This window comes from Daucus carota, chromosome 8 (genome assembly GCF_001625215.2).
Source record: "Daucus carota subsp. sativus chromosome 8, DH1 v3.0, whole genome shotgun sequence".
Classification (NCBI taxonomy): domain Eukaryota; kingdom Viridiplantae; phylum Streptophyta; class Magnoliopsida; order Apiales; family Apiaceae; genus Daucus; species Daucus carota.
Genome location: NC_030388.2, coordinates 7,978,583 through 8,000,206, shown reverse-complemented (window position 1 = coordinate 8,000,206; position 21,624 = coordinate 7,978,583). Strand labels below are relative to the sequence as shown.

Here is a 21,624-nt window from a genome sequence, read left to right as displayed (position 1 = left end):
TAGCAAAGACAAAGTAGCAAGGGCAAGACAATTTCAGATTGCCTTGCAAGCACAAGACATAGCAGAAAGACAATTTTAAGCCTAGCAAGACAATTGAGAGCTCGGTCAGACAATCTCAATTCGGTCAGACAATCAAGGATTGTCTTGCTGAACTTCATTCGGTCAGACAATCAAGGATTGTCTTGACAGAATGCATTCGGCCAGACAATTTAAGATTGTCTTGTAAGCAACCAGTCGGTCAGACAATCTTATTGTCTTGGCAGAGCATTCTCGGGCAGACAATCAAAGATTGTCTTGCTGATAATCAATCGGTCAGACAATTGAGAATTGTCTTGTAAGCTTAGCTTCGGTAAGACAACTTGTATTGTCTTGGCAGTTGATCCAGGAACATTTCGGTAAGACAATTCTATTGAGATTGTCTTGCCGAATTTTAACAAGACAAAACAGATTGTCTGGATGCCAAAGTGTAGGTGATTGAAATGTAATTGTAGATTATATTTAAATAGAAAATTATCCACTTAATTAATTTAATCATATAAATTCATAAATTAAATTAATTCGAGAGTGAATTAATTTAACAAATAAATTACATAATTAATTTAATTATTTGAGAAGTGAAATAATAATCTATTAAATATTAAATCACCCCTTCTTCAGTAGAATTGCTTCTCGTCTTCTTTAAACATTAATAACTCCGTCTTGATCAGTCGAACGAACGAATCACCAACTCTGCTTGACTTCAAATATTCAATTTGAATAACTGATACACAGATGTACTGTCTGGTTCATCTGTATCTAGTTAAATCAAATACTCTTTGTCAAATAAACATTAAGAGATTGATTTGTTCGTCGAGTCTTCGTCTTGTAAGTACTTCTTCATTAACTGGAATCTTCTGATAAAATAAAGTATAGAAACTTTATATCTTCTGAACTCCTGGACGTGCCACAAAAGATTATTTGTGCACTGAGGCTTGAACATATTAATGAACTTCTTTCAGTGGTGTGCAGCAGCATCCTGGAATTTATCTGACATATAATTCCCATAAATCATTTGACGTTCTTCGTACGGATTCCGTTGACTTGCTATTTACTGAGCTTTCTTATCTGAGTTGAGTTGTACCTCTTTAAATACAAATAGGCTGAACATATGCCTTTCAATCTCCCCCTATTTGTTTGTTAACATAACATGCAAATTTCCTAGAGGATAACTCAACTAACAGATAAGACAAAGATTTAAACAATGGAATGTAAATAGCAAAGGTTTATGGCTTGCATTGAACATTAAACCATATTCATAATAGATTACAAAAGGATGTTCCTTGAACATATCTAACAAAATATCCTAATCAATCTATTCACTCAGAACGAGTGACTTCTCCTTCTTCAGCATCTGAACAGTGAATAATTGGAGTAGAAGGCTCATTCTGAGTAGGCTCTTCAGCTGCAGTGGATTCTCCACGCTTCTTTCTTTCACGAGCCAATGAGAGATAATATTGAACCTCAATATCCACAGGGTCTTCGATGAAATCTGCTGGCTGAGATTGGTTGATATACTTCATCTTCCTGAAGTATTGCTGAATATTTCTCCTTGTGCAGTAGTTCACAATCTCAGTATCAGCATCAGCTTTGGCCTTAGTAGCGAAGCCCTTGGTACGTAGAATTGTAGAAACAAGAACCAACTGACTCACATCATACTTAAGAAGATGTTGGTGGTCCAGGTAGAAGGTTCCAAATTTTCTCTCGTGAATGAACTTGACACAGTAAGGCTTTCTGACAACTTGTGGACTGTTATGAATAGCACAATCCATAAGTTTGTCACGAAGGAGTTCATTCAGATTTGAACTGCGTCTGATCTTGTTACGAATCACCCAGATTTCAGTTAGAGATAGAAACTTGAATAAATCAATTGAAACCCTGAATGTTCCGTTTCTCTGAGTAGAAATAATGATCTCCCATTCATTGAGAAGATTCTTGACACCAATAGTTATATATTCTAACTCGAGAGCAAGAGCACGCATAAACATATCTTCATTAGGGTTAGCCTCTCTCAGGTCATAAATGAAGGATTTGAATTTACCATCATTGAAAGGTTCCCTTTGAGGTCCAGAGAGGATTTGCCTTGCAATATCCCAGCTTTCACCAACTTTTCTGGAGATATCCTCTCTCTTTTCCTTGCACTTAGCATCCCACAATTTCTGTTTCTCCAGCTTGACCAACTCATCAGTTGTCCTCTTTTCATCTACCAGTTTCTGTAGTTCCTGAAGCTTTGCTTTGCTAGCTTCATGTTGAGCTTTGAACATCTTGACCTTTTCCATGTGCTCAGGATCTACAGACTGATCTTCATTGAAAAGAAAGCCTTCCTCGAAACGACCTTCTTCCTCAGCTTCAAAATAAGCAGAGTCAAATGCATCATCATCATCAACATCCTCAGGAATGTTGTCATAATCCTGATTAGTGAAGATGTTCTCAGTTTCAGGCATTTTGCCTTTAGACTTGCTAGCTGCAGAAGAGTCCTTTTCACTTGCTCCTACTCCACCCTTATCACCCCTATCAGTATCACCACCCTTGTCACCACCATTGCCACCACCACCAGCATTGCTGTCATCCTTATCTTTGTCATCCTTATCCTTCTCCCCCTTAGTTGAGGGATCCTCTAGAGTAGACTGAGATGTTGACGGATTGATCTTTAAGTGTTGAACAACTTGAGCCAAAGTTTGCTCCAAGTTGTCAAGCTTCGTCAAACAGAGCTCCTGAGTTGTATCAAATTTGTCCATCCTAGAGTGAATACCCTTGACATGAGCATCTGATTAGTCCATATTTTTGCATATTTAAGTGCCTATTTTTTGTTTATTTTCGTAGTATTAATCGCTTATTTATTTTATTTCAGGAAATTGTAGATAAATAAAGAAAGAAGAGAAAATGCAAGAAAAAGAAGAAAAGGGAAAATAAAAGAAGAAAAAAAAGAGAGTTGGCAACTAAGGGACACATGGAGGGCCACAATCTGCCCAACACACAAGGCACATGGATGGTCAAGATTGAGCCACCCTACCCCTAAACCCTAATTCTTTAGTTATAAATACCCCCTTCTCTTTACTTGTAATCACCAACCTAGCAACCTAGGATTTCATATTTTTAGTAGCCTCTCTTTTATTTAGTAGATCTAGTAGTAGCACTCTAAATTTGTAAACACTTTTATTATATCAATACAAGTATTCATTTTTGTTCTTAAATCTTGCTCTTTACTTTTACTTCTAGGCTATGAAATCTTTCTCTAACCACATGAGACTCAAAATTACTTGTGGATTGAAAGGAGCCTAATTATATGTTTTAAGCTTGCATTTTTTAGTATTTAGATTGAGCCCCTTTTAATTCTCAATATTATTAGTGGGTTCAATGATTTAGTATTCTAGATTTTGATTTTAGCTTGTAGTTTGATGGGGTTTTGTTAGAGACTTGGTAGATAAGCTAGTTTAGAAGTTTTGTGTGATTTGGAGTTAGTTTGGTAAGATTTGGTGTTCTCTTTGTTCTTGATTTTGGGGCTTTTGGGTGTAAATTTTAGTTTATGATTTTGATTTGAGGTTAGTGGGTTTATGTTGAAAATATTATGTTTAGGCTAGATTTGAAATTTGGTGTAGTTTAGAGTTGATTTGGTTTGATTTGGGTCTTGTTTTGTTAAAAAAATGGGGAGTTTAGAGACTATTTAGTGTAGAATTTATTGTTAAATTTGGTTTAGAGTTTAGTGGGGTTTGATTATATAAATTTGGAATGGCTAGATTTTCCGGTTAAATTAATTTTCCGGCGAGATTTAGAACATTCCGGAGATCTCCATTGTTTCCGATGAGCTGCGCTACGGGGATGATACTTTTTAATATTACGCGTACGAGTTCTGTTTAGTTTTTAGTCACACGCACGCCTGTACACCCTTTTTTCTCAACTTCTTTTCTTGTTGTTATTATTTTCTTTTTCTTTTTCTTTTCCATTTCTATCTGCGTTCATACTGGAATCAAATTTTTACGCCGACCGTCTTCTTTCCTGTTACTTCACTCCACTGCTGCTTAGTTCTTCTTTTTCTTTTGTTTTCTTTTTCGTTTTCTTTTGTTTTTCTTTTATTTTCTTTTTGTTATTTTAAAAAAATGAATTATTGCAGTTAGACTTTAATATTAGTTGATATTTAGATTTCAGATTTTAGTTATCAAGTTAGATTAATAAAATATCTCAAAATCAAACTGGTCTAATTCGCCTAAGTTAGAAATTAAGGTTTTCGCGAAAATAATTTTAGTCCTTGTGGTTCGAATCTAAATATATTAAAACGAGATCGTGCGCTTGCGATTTAAAGGTATTATTTATAGCACATCAAGTTTTTGGCGCCGCTGCCGGGGACTAAAATTAATTTTTCGCACCTTTATTTTTAATCTTTCGGATTAGTTTGTTTCTCACTATTTTTGTTTTTATTTCGAGGAGGAAATTTCGGGAATCATGGAGTAAAGTGAACAAATTTTGCTCGGATTTGGAAGCTTGCTTTGGTATCCCGTATCTCTCCACTCTTATTTTTCGTTTTATTTAGAAAATCACAAACAAATTTGAAAATTGAAAAACACAAACAAATTAAAAATTTTAAAATCCAAAAATATTAGTTAGAGTTACATAATTGTTGCATCATGCATTTTAACACTTAGGGGCACATCATTTAGATTTTAATTTTTTGTTTTTAAATTTTCGTACCTATATTTGTGGTGATCGCTGGAGGACCCAAAGGTACGTTAATTTCTTTTCTTTAGATTAAAACACGTAGTGTAGAGCATCCATAGTTGTTTATAGTTTTTAATTATATCGTTGTGTGGAGCATCATTTTAAATAAATCTTAAGGGCAAAACCCAATCACAAGATAAGGGGAGGGATTTCATCACTCTTTCCTTGGCCCACAACAACTTAATTTCTTCATTTGCATTTCCCTAGCCTTTTAATAAAATTGAATTAGACGTTAGCCCCTAGGATTTCGCGCTCAACTAGGAAGGTACCTAAAAGACAAGGTAATCTTTAATTATTCCGACTTTTCGGTGTCTAAGGCAAGCGAAAGCTTACCTGGCCGATTAAGGTTTGGTGTCTAAGCGCGGAGATTGGCCTCTTGGCAATGCCTGCTCCAAACTGGCCAGACCGGTCCGAATAATTTCTGATTTATCGAGTTTTTGGTGGTCCTTAAAGTTAGGAGCAAGGTCTAGTTCATTTTATTAGGGAACCCTAGACTTAAGTTTTTCTTTCTCTTTTACACCCTTTATTTTGTTTGTTTTAATTTTTCGCACTTATTTGCTACATGTTTATCGTTTATGCGAACTACTTGGGTTAGGAACGAAGCATCTAGATTAGTAAGACCGATAATCGAGATTCCGTCTTCATCCTCTTCCGATTCCGAAACCCTAGAAGTTCCAGAACCGATAGTTAGCATGGCTTTGTCTCTTAAAGACCGTTGTTACCCGTCCCGTTTCGCTCAACCTTCGTGCATCACCCTTCCTCCCGTTAATGGGAATAATTTCGAAATTAAGGCACATCACATTAGTATGTTGCCTAAGTTTTTAGGGAGTGAGGGTGAGGATCCTTATCTTTTTATCCAAGAGTTCGAGGAAGTTTGTTCCCTCCAAAAGCTCCACCAATTAACGGAAGATTCAATTAGACTTAGGCTCATTAACTTTGCGCTTAAGGAGAATGCTAAAAAATGGCTATATAGTCTTCCCGTTAATTCTATCTCCACGTGGGAGGGGTTCGTTGTGGTGTTTCTAAAAAAGTATTTTCCAAATCATAAGACTACTCGAATTACAAATGAAATAAATCAATTTCATCAAAAGGAAAATGAGTCTTTTTGGATTTTCTTTGACCGCTTCAAAAATCTTCTTTCACAATGCCCTCACCACGGAATAGAAAAATGGAGACTTTGCAAGATAGTTTACGAGGCCTTAGATAGTCAAACCACTGCGTTATTAGAGTCTATGTGCCAAGGTAAATTCATGGAAAAAGATGAGGATCAAGGGTGGGAATTTTTCGAGGATTTAGCGGAAAAGACTATGATGTGGGAGTCAACTAGGGAGCCCAAAAAGTCAATTCAGTCATCTAGCGCTAGGGGCTTGCATTCGATAGGAAATAATGTGGCAACCGATGCCAAACTAGCCACTCTAACCAGGAGACTTGAAGCTTTAGAAACTAGTAAATCTCCCCCACAAATGTTGATGCTCCCTAATTACAATTTTCAAAATCCCGGCACCCAACCTTCGCACGAACTTGAACAAGTAAATGCGATGTTTCAAAATCCTAGGAATGATGCGTTTGCACCCACTTATAATCCCGGGTGGAGAAATCACCCAAATTTCTCATGGACCCAAGGTCAAAATTGTCAAGTTCCTCAACCCAATTTTCAAATGAATCAAGGGCCAAATTCTTTTTCAACTCCCCAACAAAATTTTCAACAAAGGCCCAACCCAAACTCTTACCCAAATCAAGGTCCAAATTCATGTCATAACCCAATTCAAACTCCTTTGAATCCTCCCGGTTTCAATGATTCGGATAAACGCCTCAATTCCTTAGAAAAGAGTTTGGAAGCCTTAGTTAAATCGCAAACTAATTTGACTCAATCACAACAAACCTTCATGACAACCCTAACCCAAGATAGGCAAATTTTGCATTCTAACGTGCAAGCCGTGTCTAAGTTAGAGGCCCAATTAAGTCAATTAGCTAGCGCGTTGTGTGAGCGAGAGAAAAACAAATTCCCAAGTCAACCCGAGGTCAATCCTAAGTTTCCTCTCATTCAAAGACCTCCCGAGAATGTTAATGCAATTATTTCTCTAAGGTCGGGAAATCAAGTGGATAACAAAGTTGGTGAGAACGTTAATGAAAATGAGGAGTCGATTCCTAGAACAAATCCTTCTTTGTCTAGCACTAATCATGATAAGCCCGAATGTTCAAAAGCACGTGAGTCTATGAGTGAACCTAGTCCTGGGCCCATTTCTCAAAAGCCCAACGAAGAAGTTTATAAGCCAAAGGTTCCTTACCCACAAAGACTCATTCGCCCTAAACAATCGGCCCAAATGGAACAAATTCTAGAGGTTTTTAAACAAGTCAAGATAAACATTCCTCTTTTAGATGCCATTCAACAAGTTCCTTCTTATGCCAAGTGTCTAAAAGATTTATGTACCCATAACAGAACCACTCACGTTCCAAAGAAAGCCTTTTTGACCTCACAAGTTAGCTCGATTCTTTCAAATCAAATTCCCGTGAAATATAAGGACCCCGGTTGTCCTACAATTTCTTGTGTCATAGGCGATACTTATGTGGATAAGGCTTTACTTGATTTAGGAGCGAGTGTGAATCTTCTTCCGTTCTCGGTCTACCAAGCCCTAGGTTTAGGGGATCTCAAGACCACCAATATGACCCTTCAACTTGCGGATCGATCTATTAAAATGCCAAAGGGGATTATTGAGGATGTGTTGATCAAAATCGGTGACTTTATCTTTCCCGTAGACTTTGTTGTGCTCGAGACTCAACCCGTCTCGAATCCTAAGAACCAAATTCCTATCATTTTAGGACGACCTTTTCTTGCTACATCCAATGCCTTAATCAATTGTAGGAATGGTTCTATGAAGCTCACATTTGGAAACATGACCATTGATTTAAACATTTTCAACGTAGGAAAAGAACCCAATGAGCTTTATGAGCAACCTACAGGGGTCAATGTGGTCAACAAGTTTGTCACATGGTCTAGCTTTGAGGATAGTGAGATTGAGTCTCTTCTCAACGAGGATTTCAAAGTCAACAACGAGAACAATAGGGAATATCATGAGTCGTTGAAAGAGTTGACCTCGGAGGAGTTGTTAGGAGAATTGAACGACATTTGTTCAAAATGGGAAACTCCGCCCGAGATTGTTCGTGTTGACCCTAGGCCCGATTTAGAGAGTCATGTAGGTGAATCACCGACATTTGACTCATTGTTCCATCATTCATATAGCGCCTTAGGAAAAGATGACACCGTTTCTTGCATTATTCCTAGTGATTTATCCCATGACCAAAATTGCATTGTCTCTAATTTGCTTGATAATAAAGAAGCATTAAGTTGGTTTAGGGAGAACATTAGTGATACTTGTCCTATAGGGGTAAACGATAGTCACGTGCTTGAGAAAGTCTTCGTGCCTAAAAATTTTCGCACACATTTTGACTCTTTCTCGAAGCTTCCTCCCATTTTTCCCTCTGGAATTGGCTGATTTGCTTCTGTCTTCGTACCTTCCCTCATGAAGTTCAGGTATGGGGAAGGCAATGTGTGCGTGCGTAGGTCGTGTTAGTGTTTCGTTTGTTAATAAAAATCCCCTTCATATCCATTTCAGGTATTTTTCTCTTTACTCTCTCATTTCAATTCTATCTTTTGCATACATTGAGGACAATGCATGATTTAGGTATGGGGAGGGCTTTAGTGTAATTCTTAAAAAATGAAAATCCCTAAAAAATGAAAAATTAGAAAATCCAAAAATAGAGATTCTTTTAGCTAAGTTGTCTTTCCCTCACTCGAACTTTAGGAGTAGTTGGTGTTTTACATGTTTTCGAAAAGTATATATATGTAGGGATGGCAGAAAAATCCGATCCGATTGGATATCCGACCGTTTCGACCCGAATGGATTTTACCGAACCCGATATTTTGGATTTGGATTTGGATTTGGATTTGATTTTTAGACCCGAACGAGTTTGGATTTGGATTTGGATATTAGGTATTCCGTATCGAAACCCGACCCGAAATCCAAATCCGATCCGAACCCGATCCAAACCCGAAACCCGAAAGAATATCCGAATAATATATATAATATATTATATATGTTACATATATTATTAATAATTTTTGGACCATAATATATATATATATATTATACATATATTTCAATTTTCAATTATTATTTAATATTATATATTATATACTATACCAATTATCAAATTGCTATGTACTGACTCAAATCTCAAAAATTCATAACGTGCACGTTTAGGTATTCACAAGGTCATTGGGCCAGTACTCTCAAACTATTAGCTAGCCGCCGAGCCTCTCAGTCTCTCACTGTCTCACACAAAATCAAAATCCCTAATCCATTTTCATCTCCACGACTGCACCGCTCAGTTCAAGTCGCCGCTGCATCTTCGCTATCCGTCCCCGCCGTTCCGTCACCAAGTCCGCTGTCCGCTGGCCATAGTGTTGGTGATGTAGTCGGCAAAGAAAAGTGAATGAATGCATAATTGAGGGTTTGGTGAGGGTTGAATCACAGAGGTGTTAGTGGGTAGTTGAATTACATAGGTGTTAGAGCTGGTTGGAGTTAGCCGGATCGAGGCACCGTCGGCGTCATGAGATTGAGGAGTTTGCAAAAGTTCGGGTTTGGATAAAACCCGAAACCGATCCAAATCCGTTGGATCGGGTTCGGGTTTTTGTTTTTCAAATCCAAACGGGTTCGGATCGGGTTCGGGTTTGGTTAAAATTTTCGGGTTCGGGTTTGGATATCACAGATATCCGAACCGATCCGACCCGTTGCCATCCCTATATATATGTAGTGTCTTTTAGATAATTTGAACGTAGTTGAGTAAGGTTGTCTTTTTGAAGCTTGTATCGACCGATTTGTACTCTAAATTCCAAGATGGCACACACTTTGCACGAGACCTTTGATGGAGAGATTGTTTAGTGATATTATTCGATACCTGAGAGAGAACCCACATGTTGAAACAATGTCGAATCGAACCTTTGCGAATAGAAAAAAAAAGAGAGATAGAAAAAAAAAAAGAGAAAAAGGAATAACTACTTCAATACCCATTGTTCTTCATAGATAAAATCTTTAGATAAATGGGCAAAAGTAGATTGGCTAGTCTCGTTTTGTGGCCTTTATTACTCGAGCAATTAAGTCCGTAGGGGGATTTCAAAACCTAGTGCCCTAAGACCGTTTGGTTTGGGAGTCACTGACCTAAAGCTCGCTACATGGGTAACATTGTTTGCCTAAGAAAACGGACAAAATAAAGTCAATGCAAAAAAAAAGGAAAAAAAAAAGAGAAAGAAAAAGAGAGAAGAATAAGAGTTTGTGAAGTTTGGCTAGATATTTGTTTCGATAGAGATTGGGTCAGTTCGATATTGGTTGAAAAAGAGAAAATGTTCCTAGACGATTAGGATCCATCAAAGACCTTAAATTCATTACACTCCTTGGATTTCTAGTAAATTTTTGTGTCGATTCAAGTGGATTAGAGGCAATTGTATCTTGATTATTAGTAGATGAGTCTTTGAGTCGTATTTTCCTTAAAAACGCTTTTTGTTAACACCAACGAAATTAGAGTAGAGTCGAGTAGACACTTGCTAGAATGTCTCGAAGATTTTATGGGTATATCTTCTGTAAACCCTTAGGAGACAAAACTCCTCTTGTAGAGATCGTCTACGAGTTTAACGGGTTGGTGAACCTAAAATCACCCGTCACGCCTACGAAAAGGAGCCTAGGAATTGCATTTAGTTTTCTTAGTTATTTTCTTTTCTTTTGATTTTTACTCGAGGACGAGCAAAAGATAGGTATGGGGAAGTTTGATTAGTCCATATTTTTGCATATTTAAGTGCCTATTTTTTGTTTATTTTCGTAGTATTAATCGCTTATTTATTTTATTTCAGGAAATTGTAGATAAATAAAGAAAGAAGAGAAAATGCAAGAAAAAGAAGAAAAGGGAAAATAAAAGAAGAAAAAAAAGAGAGTTGGCAACTAAGGGACACATGGAGGGCCACAATCTGCCCAACACACAAGGCACATGGATGGTCAAGATTGAGCCACCCTACCCCTAAACCCTAATTCTTTAGTTATAAATACCCCCTTCTCTTTACTTGTAATCACCAACCTAGCAACCTAGGATTTCATATTTTTAGTAGCCTCTCTTTTATTTAGTAGATCTAGTAGTAGCACTCTAAATTTGTAAACACTTTTATTATATCAATACAAGTATTCATTTTTGTTCTTAAATCTTGCTCTTTACTTTTACTTCTAGGCTATGAAATCTTTCTCTAACCACATGAGACTCAAAATTACTTGTGGATTGAAAGGAGCCTAATTATATGTTTTAAGCTTGCATTTTTTAGTATTTAGATTGAGCCCCTTTTAATTCTCAATATTATTAGTGGGTTCAATGATTTAGTATTCTAGATTTTGATTTTAGCTTGTAGTTTGATGGGGTTTTGTTAGAGACTTGGTAGATAAGCTAGTTTAGAAGTTTTGTGTGATTTGGAGTTAGTTTGGTAAGATTTGGTGTTCTCTTTGTTCTTGATTTTGGGGCTTTTGGGTGTAAATTTTAGTTTATGATTTTGATTTGAGGTTAGTGGGTTTATGTTGAAAATATTATGTTTAGGCTAGATTTGAAATTTGGTGTAGTTTAGAGTTGATTTGGTTTGATTTGGGTCTTGTTTTGTTAAAAAAATGGGGAGTTTAGAGACTATTTAGTGTAGAATTTATTGTTAAATTTGGTTTAGAGTTTAGTGGGGTTTGATTATATAAATTTGGAATGGCTAGATTTTCCGGTTAAATTAATTTTCCGGCGAGATTTAGAACATTCCGGAGATCTCCATTGTTTCCGATGAGCTGCGCTACGGGGATGATACTTTTTAATATTACGCGTACGAGTTCTGTTTAGTTTTTAGTCACACGCACGCCTGTACACCCTTTTTTCTCAACTTCTTTTCTTGTTGTTATTATTTTCTTTTTCTTTTTCTTTTCCATTTCTATCTGCGTTCATACTGGAATCAAATTTTTACGCCGACCGTCTTCTTTCCTGTTACTTCACTCCACTGCTGCTTAGTTCTTCTTTTTCTTTTGTTTTCTTTTTCGTTTTCTTTTGTTTTTCTTTTATTTTCTTTTTGTTATTTTAAAAAAATGAATTATTGCAGTTAGACTTTAATATTAGTTGATATTTAGATTTCAGATTTTAGTTATCAAGTTAGATTAATAAAATATCTCAAAATCAAATTGGTCTAATTCGCCTAAGTTAGAAATTAAGGTTTTCGCGAAAATAATTTTAGTCCTTGTGGTTCGAATCTAAATATATTAAAACGAGATCGTGCGCTTGCGATTTAAAGGTATTATTTATAGCACATCAGCATCTAATTCCTGTTTGAGGGAAGAGAAAGAAGGATCACCAGCCTTTTCTTTTAGAGTCACCAACTCTCCACTTTTGAATCTGGCATTCTCAGCATTTAACCTTGCAATCTCAGCTCTCAGAGCAGCCATTTGTTCCTGTAGCAGATCTGTGTTGGTGTGTGCACTCACCTCACGAACACTCAAAGATTTGTCACTATCCTCTCGTGCATGTGTTTCGCTCGGTGTTTGCCTGATTTCACTCGTGTTTGTCACACCGTCACCAGTACCTGTATATACAACCATAGTTCCCTGAGATGGAACTGTAGGAGGTGAAGAAACAAATTGTCCTCCGAATGCCTGTGAAGGCGGATGTACTTGCAGGTTGCCAAGTAGATCCTGATCCAAAAAGAAAGAGTGATCAGAAAGATTTTCATATAACATATTTTGAAATTCTGTGCTCTCTCTAAGTGAAGAATCAAAAGACACAGGTTCAGTGTTTACTAGCGTGAGTGCTAGTTGTGTGCTTGACTCTTTACAGGATACCGCGGTCGGACGGCCAATTTCAATAAATGCATTCTGTGGAGAGAATGAATCTAGAGACTGTATATTTACCATGTCAGTGTCCAAATCCTTTTGGGAGGAAATGGATGTGGCTGCAGTTGTCTCCGGTTCTGCCACCCTTTGCTTCTTATGAGACAGAGCTGCGGGTTCTCTCAGAATTGCACTCCCACTCCGTTTCCGGGCTACCTTTCGAACAACTGGTGTAGAAGTAGTGTTGTGTGAAGTGTTTGAAGAAGAATCAGTAGTTGAAGTGGAAACATCAGCTTGGATATGAACCTGGGTGTTGACAGGTTCAATGCTGGGAGTCTGGAAATCAAATCCAATATCACAATCAAAATCTGCAATATCAATATTAAAGGTATCAGTGAGATTAGAAAGTACCTGAGCTACCTGTAAATCTGTTCTGAAGTCCTGTAGCTCTGGATTGATAGCAGAATCAGCAGGCAGAGGCTGAGAGGTGGATTGTGGATGAGGAATGGTATGTGTATGTGTAGGTGAAGGTGTTGGTTCAGATTGAGAGGGAAGAATGGAGGCTTGTTGGTCTGGGAAGAAGTTGTATTGTGGAGGGGATTGATGTTGAGATTGGTGAGGAGAATTGTAAGCTGATTGGTGAGGTGATTGTTGTGGTGAATTGTAAGGAGGGTTGTAGGGAGAGTAATGTGAGGATTGGCTGGATGATTGGTAGTCTTGGAGGAGTTGAAGTGGTTGATTGATACGTGGAGGTGATTGTTGTTGATCAGGATTAGCTGGTTGTTGTTGTTGTTGTTGATATTGTTGCTGTTGTAGTGGTTCTGGAACTTGTACAGGCTGAAAAGGAACACTGAATTGTTCGAGCATGAATGGAGTCACCACCAGTGGTACATTGTCATGCTTTTTCTTGTTGACCAGCCTAGTTTGAATCTTGGCACAAGTCCTCTGAATAGGAACAACAGGAGAATCGACGTACATGTGCCTATCATCAGCATTCATCTTATCATTCATAAACAACATCAGGAATCTGGGATAGAAGCATTCAACTTTGTCATTCTTTTGAATTGATCTCTGTGCAACAGACCCCATCTTCCTGATAATCTCCCTCAGCAATATCTTCCCAAAATTGATTCGACGGTTGTAAGCTATGCTGAATCCAAAGATCTGCAGCATTGAAGATATATTTCCAAAATTCTTTCTATTTGTGGGAGCAAACACCTTGGCAAGGGTGTCAAAGAACACATCCCATTCAGCTTTCAGATTTCCCTTTGACATCTTCGGGAGAAAGATCTGACCTTGATAGTGAATATCCTGAAAGAACTGTCTCAATTCATCCTCAGAGGGATCTGGCTCAAAATTGTCCCTTGGAAGTCCTAAGATCCGGTTTACATCATCTACAGTGATTACAATCCTCTTCCGGTTAGGTAGATCCCCTATTATCTTGTAGTTTTCCAGGGTTGTAGAATTGACAGCATTTGAGTAGAAGTCAAAAAGAGGTTGCAGCTTAATCGGAATATCTGCTGTCATTGCTGTACTGACTAAACTCTGCCTCGAAAGAAATCTGACCCATGTCCGGAATCTATCAGAGCAATCATCAGGGTTGAGGCTGGCACAGTAATTAGTCTCAGCAATCACGAATTCTCCGGCCATTTTTAATAATTAAAAATTGAATTAAGCGAGAATTTTTCAATTTAAATGTGAATTGTCAAATATCTCGCAAATTTCAACTATTAATTAAAGCTTAATTAATTAATTAATAATTCGAAATATTAAAATAATATCGAATTAAAAGTTAATTAATTTAAATGGCACTTAATCAATTAATCCACAAGCTAGCCAAACAAACAAGTCCTTAATCTCAAATAACCCAACAAAGCCAAACGCGCCCTTAAATCCAAAAGCCCCAATTTCAAATTAGGAGCCCTAATCTCCAAATCAACTTCAAATCTGCAAATACTTCAGTACAGAGGGCACACGCAGAGACTCTAATCCAGTTCAAGCTTCGATAATAGCCAAAAACACAAGCTAATCACTACTAAAAACAGGTTAATTTTTCTTGAAAAATCGGCAGAGTTTCGACTTAAATACAGAGATTTAATCGAAACCAGCAAGCAAGAGCTTGAATAACCGTATATCAGCAAGTTTTCGTGGTGAAACTTGAAAACCGAGAACGATCGTGTGTGTAACAGTGTGTGTATATGCGTGATGGAGAAGATGAAGTGGAGGCAAGACAAAACGAGATTGTCTTGCTCGAATTGTCTTGAGACAATTATATACAAGCAGCAAGACAAACGCTGGTTTAAGTCTTGGTAAGACAATTTAAGATTGTCTTGCCGAGATTTTAATCGACGCAGGCAAGACGAGTGTCAGTAAGACAATCATAATTGTCTTATTGATACAAACGGCTGTTATAAAACGTGCTCGGTAAGACAATCAAATTGTCTTGCCGAGTTGTTTGAAACTCACTGAAAAGCCCGGTTCAGCAAGACAATCTAATTGTCTTGCCGAGCCAATCAGTAGACAATGCAATTGTGTAACAGAAAAACAAATAATAATCAAAATAATATGATTTTTGATTAATTTAAAAGATAAAACATTTTGCAATTAAAATCAAAAATTTATAATAAAAATAATACTATATATTACACATATATTTTGTAAATTTCAACTTTAATTAAATATAAATACTTATGACTTTAACTTTAATTCAATAAAATGAATTAACTTAAAATCAAACATTTATGCTTAATTAATTTTGAAAAATACAAAATAATTACAAATAATTATCTAAATGCTTGGGGAATATTACAGGGGAGTGTATGAGCACTTAGAAAATTACAGACTAATATACAAACATGCATAATTATTAAGAATATTATCAGATAACATACAGAAAATCATATAAAATCTAATAAAATAGATATAATTATACAGAAAATTCACAAAAATATATAAAAACATATAATGCATATGAAAATTATATACCAGAGAACTATGTCATATTTAACATCCCTAACTCACAAACCAGCTTAGAGAAAGTGGATTCATCCAGTGGTTTAGTGAAGATGTCAGCAATTTGCTCAGTCGTGGGTACAAAATGTAACACCACTGTACCATTCATGACATGTTCTCGTATGAAATGATACCTGATATCAATGTGCTTGGTTCTTGAATGTTGAACCGGATTGTTGGAAATGGCTATGGCACTTGTATTATCACAAAATATGGGAATTTTGTTTACTACAACACCATAATCATTCAGTTGGTTCTTGATCCACAAGATCTGAGCACAGCAGCTACCAGCAGCTATATACTCAGCTTCAGCAGTAGAAGTAGACACGGAGTGCTGCTTCTTGCTATACCAGGAAACCAACCGACGTCCTAGAAATTGACAGCTTCCAGACGTACTCTTCCTATCAATCCTGCATCCTGCATAATCAGAATCTGTATAGCCGGTTAAGTCAAAACCAGTATTCTTAGGGTACCAAATACCTAAACCAGGTGTACCCTTAAGATATCTAAAGATTCTTTTGACGGCTATAAGATGTGATTCCTTAGGATCAGCTTGGAACCTAGCACACAAACATGTTGCAAACATGATATCTGGTCTACTTGCAGTAAGATAAAGTAGAGAGCCAATCATACCTCGATAGCTTGTGATATCAACTTTCTTACCAGATTTATCCTGGTCAAGCTTTGTGGCAGTGGCCATGGGTGTCTTTGCCGGTGAAGAGTCTTCTAGATTGAACTTTCGAAGGAGATCTCTGACATACTTGGATTGGCAAATGAATATTCCATCTTCCTTTTGGCTTACTTGAAGACCAAGGAAGTAGGACAGCTCTCCCATCATACTCATCTCATAATTACTCTGCATTAACTTAGCAAATCTTTTGCACAAGTTATCGTTAGTAGAACCAAATATAATATCATCAACATAAATTTGTACAAATATCATATCCTTATCATGCAATTTGTAAAAGAGAGTTTTGTCTATGACACCTCTGGTAAAGTTGTTTTCTATTAAAAACTCAGAGAGAGTGTCATACCATGTCCTTGGTGACTGCTTGAGTCCATAGACAGCTTTGAATAGGAAGTAAACAAAATCAGCAAACTCTGGATTTTCAAAGCCAGGGGGCTGTTCCAGATATACTTCTTCTTCTAGCTTTCCATTCAGAAATGCACTTTTCACATCCATTTGATATACCTTGAAGTTGGAGTGTGCAGCAAATGCAAGAAATATTCTGATGGCTTCAAGACGAGCAACTGGAGCATAGGTTTCATCGTAGTCAATTCCTTCTTCTTGAGAATAACCTTTTGCAACCAGTCTGGCTTTGTTTCTTACAACAATGCCATCACCATCTAACTTGTTACGGAAGACCCATCTAGATCCAATGGTAGATTTTCCTTTTGGTCTTGGAACCAGGGCCCAGACTTCTTGTCTCTTAAATTGATTGAGTTCTTCTTGCATGGCAAGAACCCAATCAGGATCAGCAAGTGCTTCATCTATTTTCTTTGGTTCTATTTGTGAAAGAAAACCAGAAAATAGACATTCATTTGTCGTAGCACTTCTAGTCCTTACACCAACATCAGGATCACCAATAATCAGATCAAAGGGATGATCTCTGCTCCAAATCCTTTCCCTTGGAAGTTGTGTCCTTGATGATTCAGCAGTATTATCATTAAGCTGAAATGTGTGACTAGTTGATCCATCAGCTCCCCCTGAGTTGTTGCCAGGTTGACTTGATGATCCACCACTGGCATTAGTGGAATCTCCAGCATTATTGCCATTTCCTCCACCATTGCCTGGATCATCATCATTGTTGTCATCTCCTGTCGCAACCTCAGGTGGAACATCATCATCTGAATCAGAGTCTGGATAGTTGTCAAACTTCAGAGACTCAGATGGATCAGCAGATTGTATACTTGGAAGTTTAGTGTCATCAAATGTAACATTGACACTAACTTTTACTGACAGAGTATCAATTATAAAAACTCTATAAGCATTATTTGTATAACCAACAAAAATTGCTTCAGAAGCCTTTGGCTCAAACTTGTTCAAGTTCTCTTCACCATCCTTGAGAACATAACACTTGGCTCCAAAGACATGAAGATGTTTGACATAAGGTTTCTTGTTGTTATACAGATGAAATGGAGTTTTCATATGATCCTTGTTGATCAAAGTTCTATTCTGGGTATAGCAGGCAGTAGACACAGCTTCAGCCCAAAAGTACAGAGGAAGCTTTGCTTCAGCAATCATAGTCCTTGCAGCTTCGATCAGTGTACGATTCTTTCTTTCGACGACTCCATTCTGCTGAGGAGTTCTTGGTGCTGAATACTGCCTTCTAATTCCCTTTTCAGAGTAAAAGTTGATTAGAGTTTGATTTTTAAACTCAGTTCCATTGTCTGATCTTACAGCTTTTACAGGAACACCTTTTTCCAACTCAACCAACTTGATATGATCAATTACTGTCAGGGGAGTTTCATCCTTAGAAGCCAGGAAGTAAACCCAAGTAAATTTTGAGAAGTCATCCACAATAACCAAGGCATATCTTCCTCCATCAATGGATGCAACATTCACAGGGCCAAACAAATCCATATGCAACAAATGAAGTGGATCTGTAATGGTATTGATGGTTTTGCCTTTGTGAGATGCTCTCTTCGCTTTTCCTTTCTGACAAGCTTCACAAAGATCATCAGATGAGAATTCCAGGGAAGGCAAACCTCTCACTAGATCTCTCTTGACTAGAGAGTTCATGGTTTTGAAGTTGAGGTGTGAGAGCTTCTTATGCCATAACCAACTATCTTCAGCAGACGCTTTGGCGTAGAAACAGTGAACTTCGTTTCCTGGTCCTGAAGACAAATCAGCTACGAATATATTGCCTTTCCTTATGCCACATAGTGAAGGACGCTTATCCTTGATATGTTTAATGATACATATCTCTTTTTCAAAATGAACATAATAACCTTTGTCACAGAATTGACTGACACTCAGGAGATTATGTTGAAGTCCTTCAACTATTGCAATATCTTCTATGATGATCCTTCCAATTTTGTACTTGCCATATCCCACAGTACGACCTTTGCTATTATCAGCAAAACTGACTGTAGGGCCAGCTCCTTCTCTTATGTCCTCTAGCAGGGATTTATTGTCAGTCATGTGCATTGACGCTCCACTGTCAAGCACCCAGGTAACACGAACAACTCCACTGGCACCCTGCAAAAGACAACTTGATTAGACAGTCTTTGGGACCCACACTTGATTGGGTCCGGCAGTCTTAAAGAACTGATTTCTATTAGGTAATACAACAGAGCCTCTTGGACTGATACTTGGTTCAGACTTGACTGAACTTACTTCCTTAACAACAGCCTTATAAACCTTAGTTTTAGACTTTGGAACATAAGTCTCCTTCCTAACATGAGTAGGACTAGCAGTCTTTGATCTAGCATGCTTGTTGTTTGTGTGTTGTCTAGGTGATGTGTTTTCATTTTTGGCATGCAAATTTTTAAAATAAGCAGACATCAAATTGAAAGCACAAGTCATACAATTATCAACACTACAAGATTTATGACATGCATCAAAAGCAGGAACATCAGAAGTATCAGTCATAGTAGTAGGAACATCAATAGATTCTACTCTAACCTTGTTATCAGATTTAAAGTTCTCAGTAGAATGACACCTATTGTTCTTGTTCTTACTATTAACAAAATTATTGGGCTTGTTGAATTTAGTTCTCTCAGAGTTGACACCCAAACCAGCTTTAGGCAACCTAACATTGCCTTTCACTTTAATTGGTTTCAGGTTTGTCAGAATCTCATCTCTCATCTCATTACTCTCTTTCATTTTAAGGTCTTCCTGTTTTAGTTCATATCTAATGACAACAGGAGTCTCTAAAAGAGGTTCAGCTTCTGAGGTTTTAAACAAAGGTTTAAGGGAATCTTTCAAAACAAAAGGAATCCCTCTCTCTTCAGCACTCTTCTTAAAAGGAGTAATGTTACTAGCCTTACCTACAGATTTGTTATAGTCAAAGCCTATTCCAACAGTTCTCTTGATCTCTTGTTCATCATTAAGTTCTTTGACTATCAAGGAGGCATCCTTAAAGGCTTTACATTTCACTTTCTCTTCGTCTAGCTGAAGTCTTAAGGCAATCTCACCTTTCTCTAGAACTTTGACTTTAGCACATTGTAATCCTAAGTCCATAGTCAATTGTTCTATTTTAGGTTTTAATACTTTCATCTCATTCATTTTAAAAGCATGAATTTCTAAGACTAAAGTATCAATTTTAAGATTAGCAGCTTTCATCCTTTTAATAGCATCATCTCTTTCAAGTCCTAATTGCATAAACAGTTTAGGGCATGTAGGATCTACCTGAAAGCTTCCAGCAGGAGGAGGTGAAGATGATCCAGTAGTAGCCATGAAAGCAACATTCCCTAGCTGCTCCTCTTCATCACTATCTGTATCATCCCAGCTTTTGCCTTCTGCCAGATAAGACTTGCTTTTGAAACTTTGACTTCCAGAAGTACCATGATGCTTTCTAACCAGTGCATCATACTTCTGCTTCAGCTCATCATACGAATCTTTTCTTTTTCCTTGAACCTTGGGCTGTTTGCATTCAGTTGCAAAGTGTCCAGGTTCACCACAATTGAAGCATTTGAACTTGCTTCTGTCCACCATCCCAGTCTTGTATCCTCCTTTGCTTGTAGAAGATGAATAGCCTCCCTTCTGAAACTTACTAACAGTAGGTTTGTATTTATAGGAAGGGTTCTTCCGGAATCTCATGTTTCCAAACTTCTTGGCAAACAGTGATAGAGATTGATCTTCTAACTGTTCAAGCTCTTCCATTGTATAGAACTCTTCGTCACCACTGGTAGAAGCAGTCTGACCCATCTCAGGTACAACAAATTCCTGAGTAGTCTTAGAAGGAACAACAACATCCTTCTTCTTTTCTTCCAGTACAGGTGACTCAACAACTAGAGCTCTTGACTGGTTCTGTGTTTTTCCCCAGCCATATCTCTGTTTACTTTGAACTTGCTCCAGTTCATAAGTTTTCAAAACTCCGTAGAGTCTTTCCAGAGAAATCTCATTCAGGTCTCTGCTTTCCCTGATGGCAGTGATTCTGTGTTCCAGATGTTCAGGAAGGGTTAAGAGAAACTTCATGTTGACCTCTTTCTTGTCGTAGAATTTCCCATTCAGATTTAAATTATTTATCAAATTATTAAGTCTGATAAATACTTCTGAAATCCCTTCACCAGGATGGGAACCAAACTGTTCATACTGAGCCATCAGTATCTCTTTCTTGTTTTCCCTAACTTCCTCTGAGCCTTCATTGATAATCTCTAATGTATCCCAGATTTGCTTGGCGTTCGTACAATTTACAACAGCATTGTACATCACTGGATTTAGAGATTCAACCAAGATTAGTTGAAGAGCATCATCTAAGTTCATCTGATCACTCTCTTCGTCTGTGTACTCAGAAAGTTCTTTCGGAATGACCTGATGAGGTATCAACACACCATCCTCTTCGTGTGCTAATATGACCTTCATCGGAGTAGTAACACCTTTGTCCAAAATCCCGATGTATTTTCTGTTCGCAGTGCGGAGGAATAGGAACATGTGCCTCTTCCATAGGCCAAAGTGTTCCTGGCTGAACGGTGGGATTTTGATGCTACTGATCTTTTGTGTACTCATGTTTAAGGATTTGAAATGAATAGTGTTTGGAGAGATTTAGATTTTTGAAAGAAAAATATTTTTAATCAAAATTAATTTTTGGAATAAAATTAATTCGAATAAAAAATATTTGGACGTTACAGAGTGTGTATAGGATCTGATACGGAAAAATGGTATCAACCGCTCTGATGCCAATTGTTAGGTCCAGATATGATTGTAGAAGGGGGGGGTTGAATACAATCAGTACCAAATCGTCGCGGAAGTGAATCTGATTGAATATGATTTGTTAATCAGATTATAATTAATTAATATAACAATGTTTGA

At 37.3% G+C, this 21,624-nt stretch overlaps 1 protein-coding gene across 1 annotated transcript; it reads right to left on the bottom strand.

Annotated features, from left to right (window-relative positions):
* Positions 1-12,110: 12,110 nt before the first annotated feature.
* LOC135148452 (uncharacterized) lies at positions 12,111-14,162 on the bottom strand. The gene is made up of 3 exons (XM_064083676.1): positions 14,025-14,162; positions 12,717-12,971; positions 12,111-12,500 (listed from the first exon to the last, which is right to left on the bottom strand). Exons 1-3 carry the CDS (start codon positions 14,160-14,162, stop codon positions 12,111-12,113), a joined length of 783 nt encoding a protein of 260 aa, XP_063939746.1.
* Positions 14,163-21,624: the final 7,462 nt, after the last annotated feature.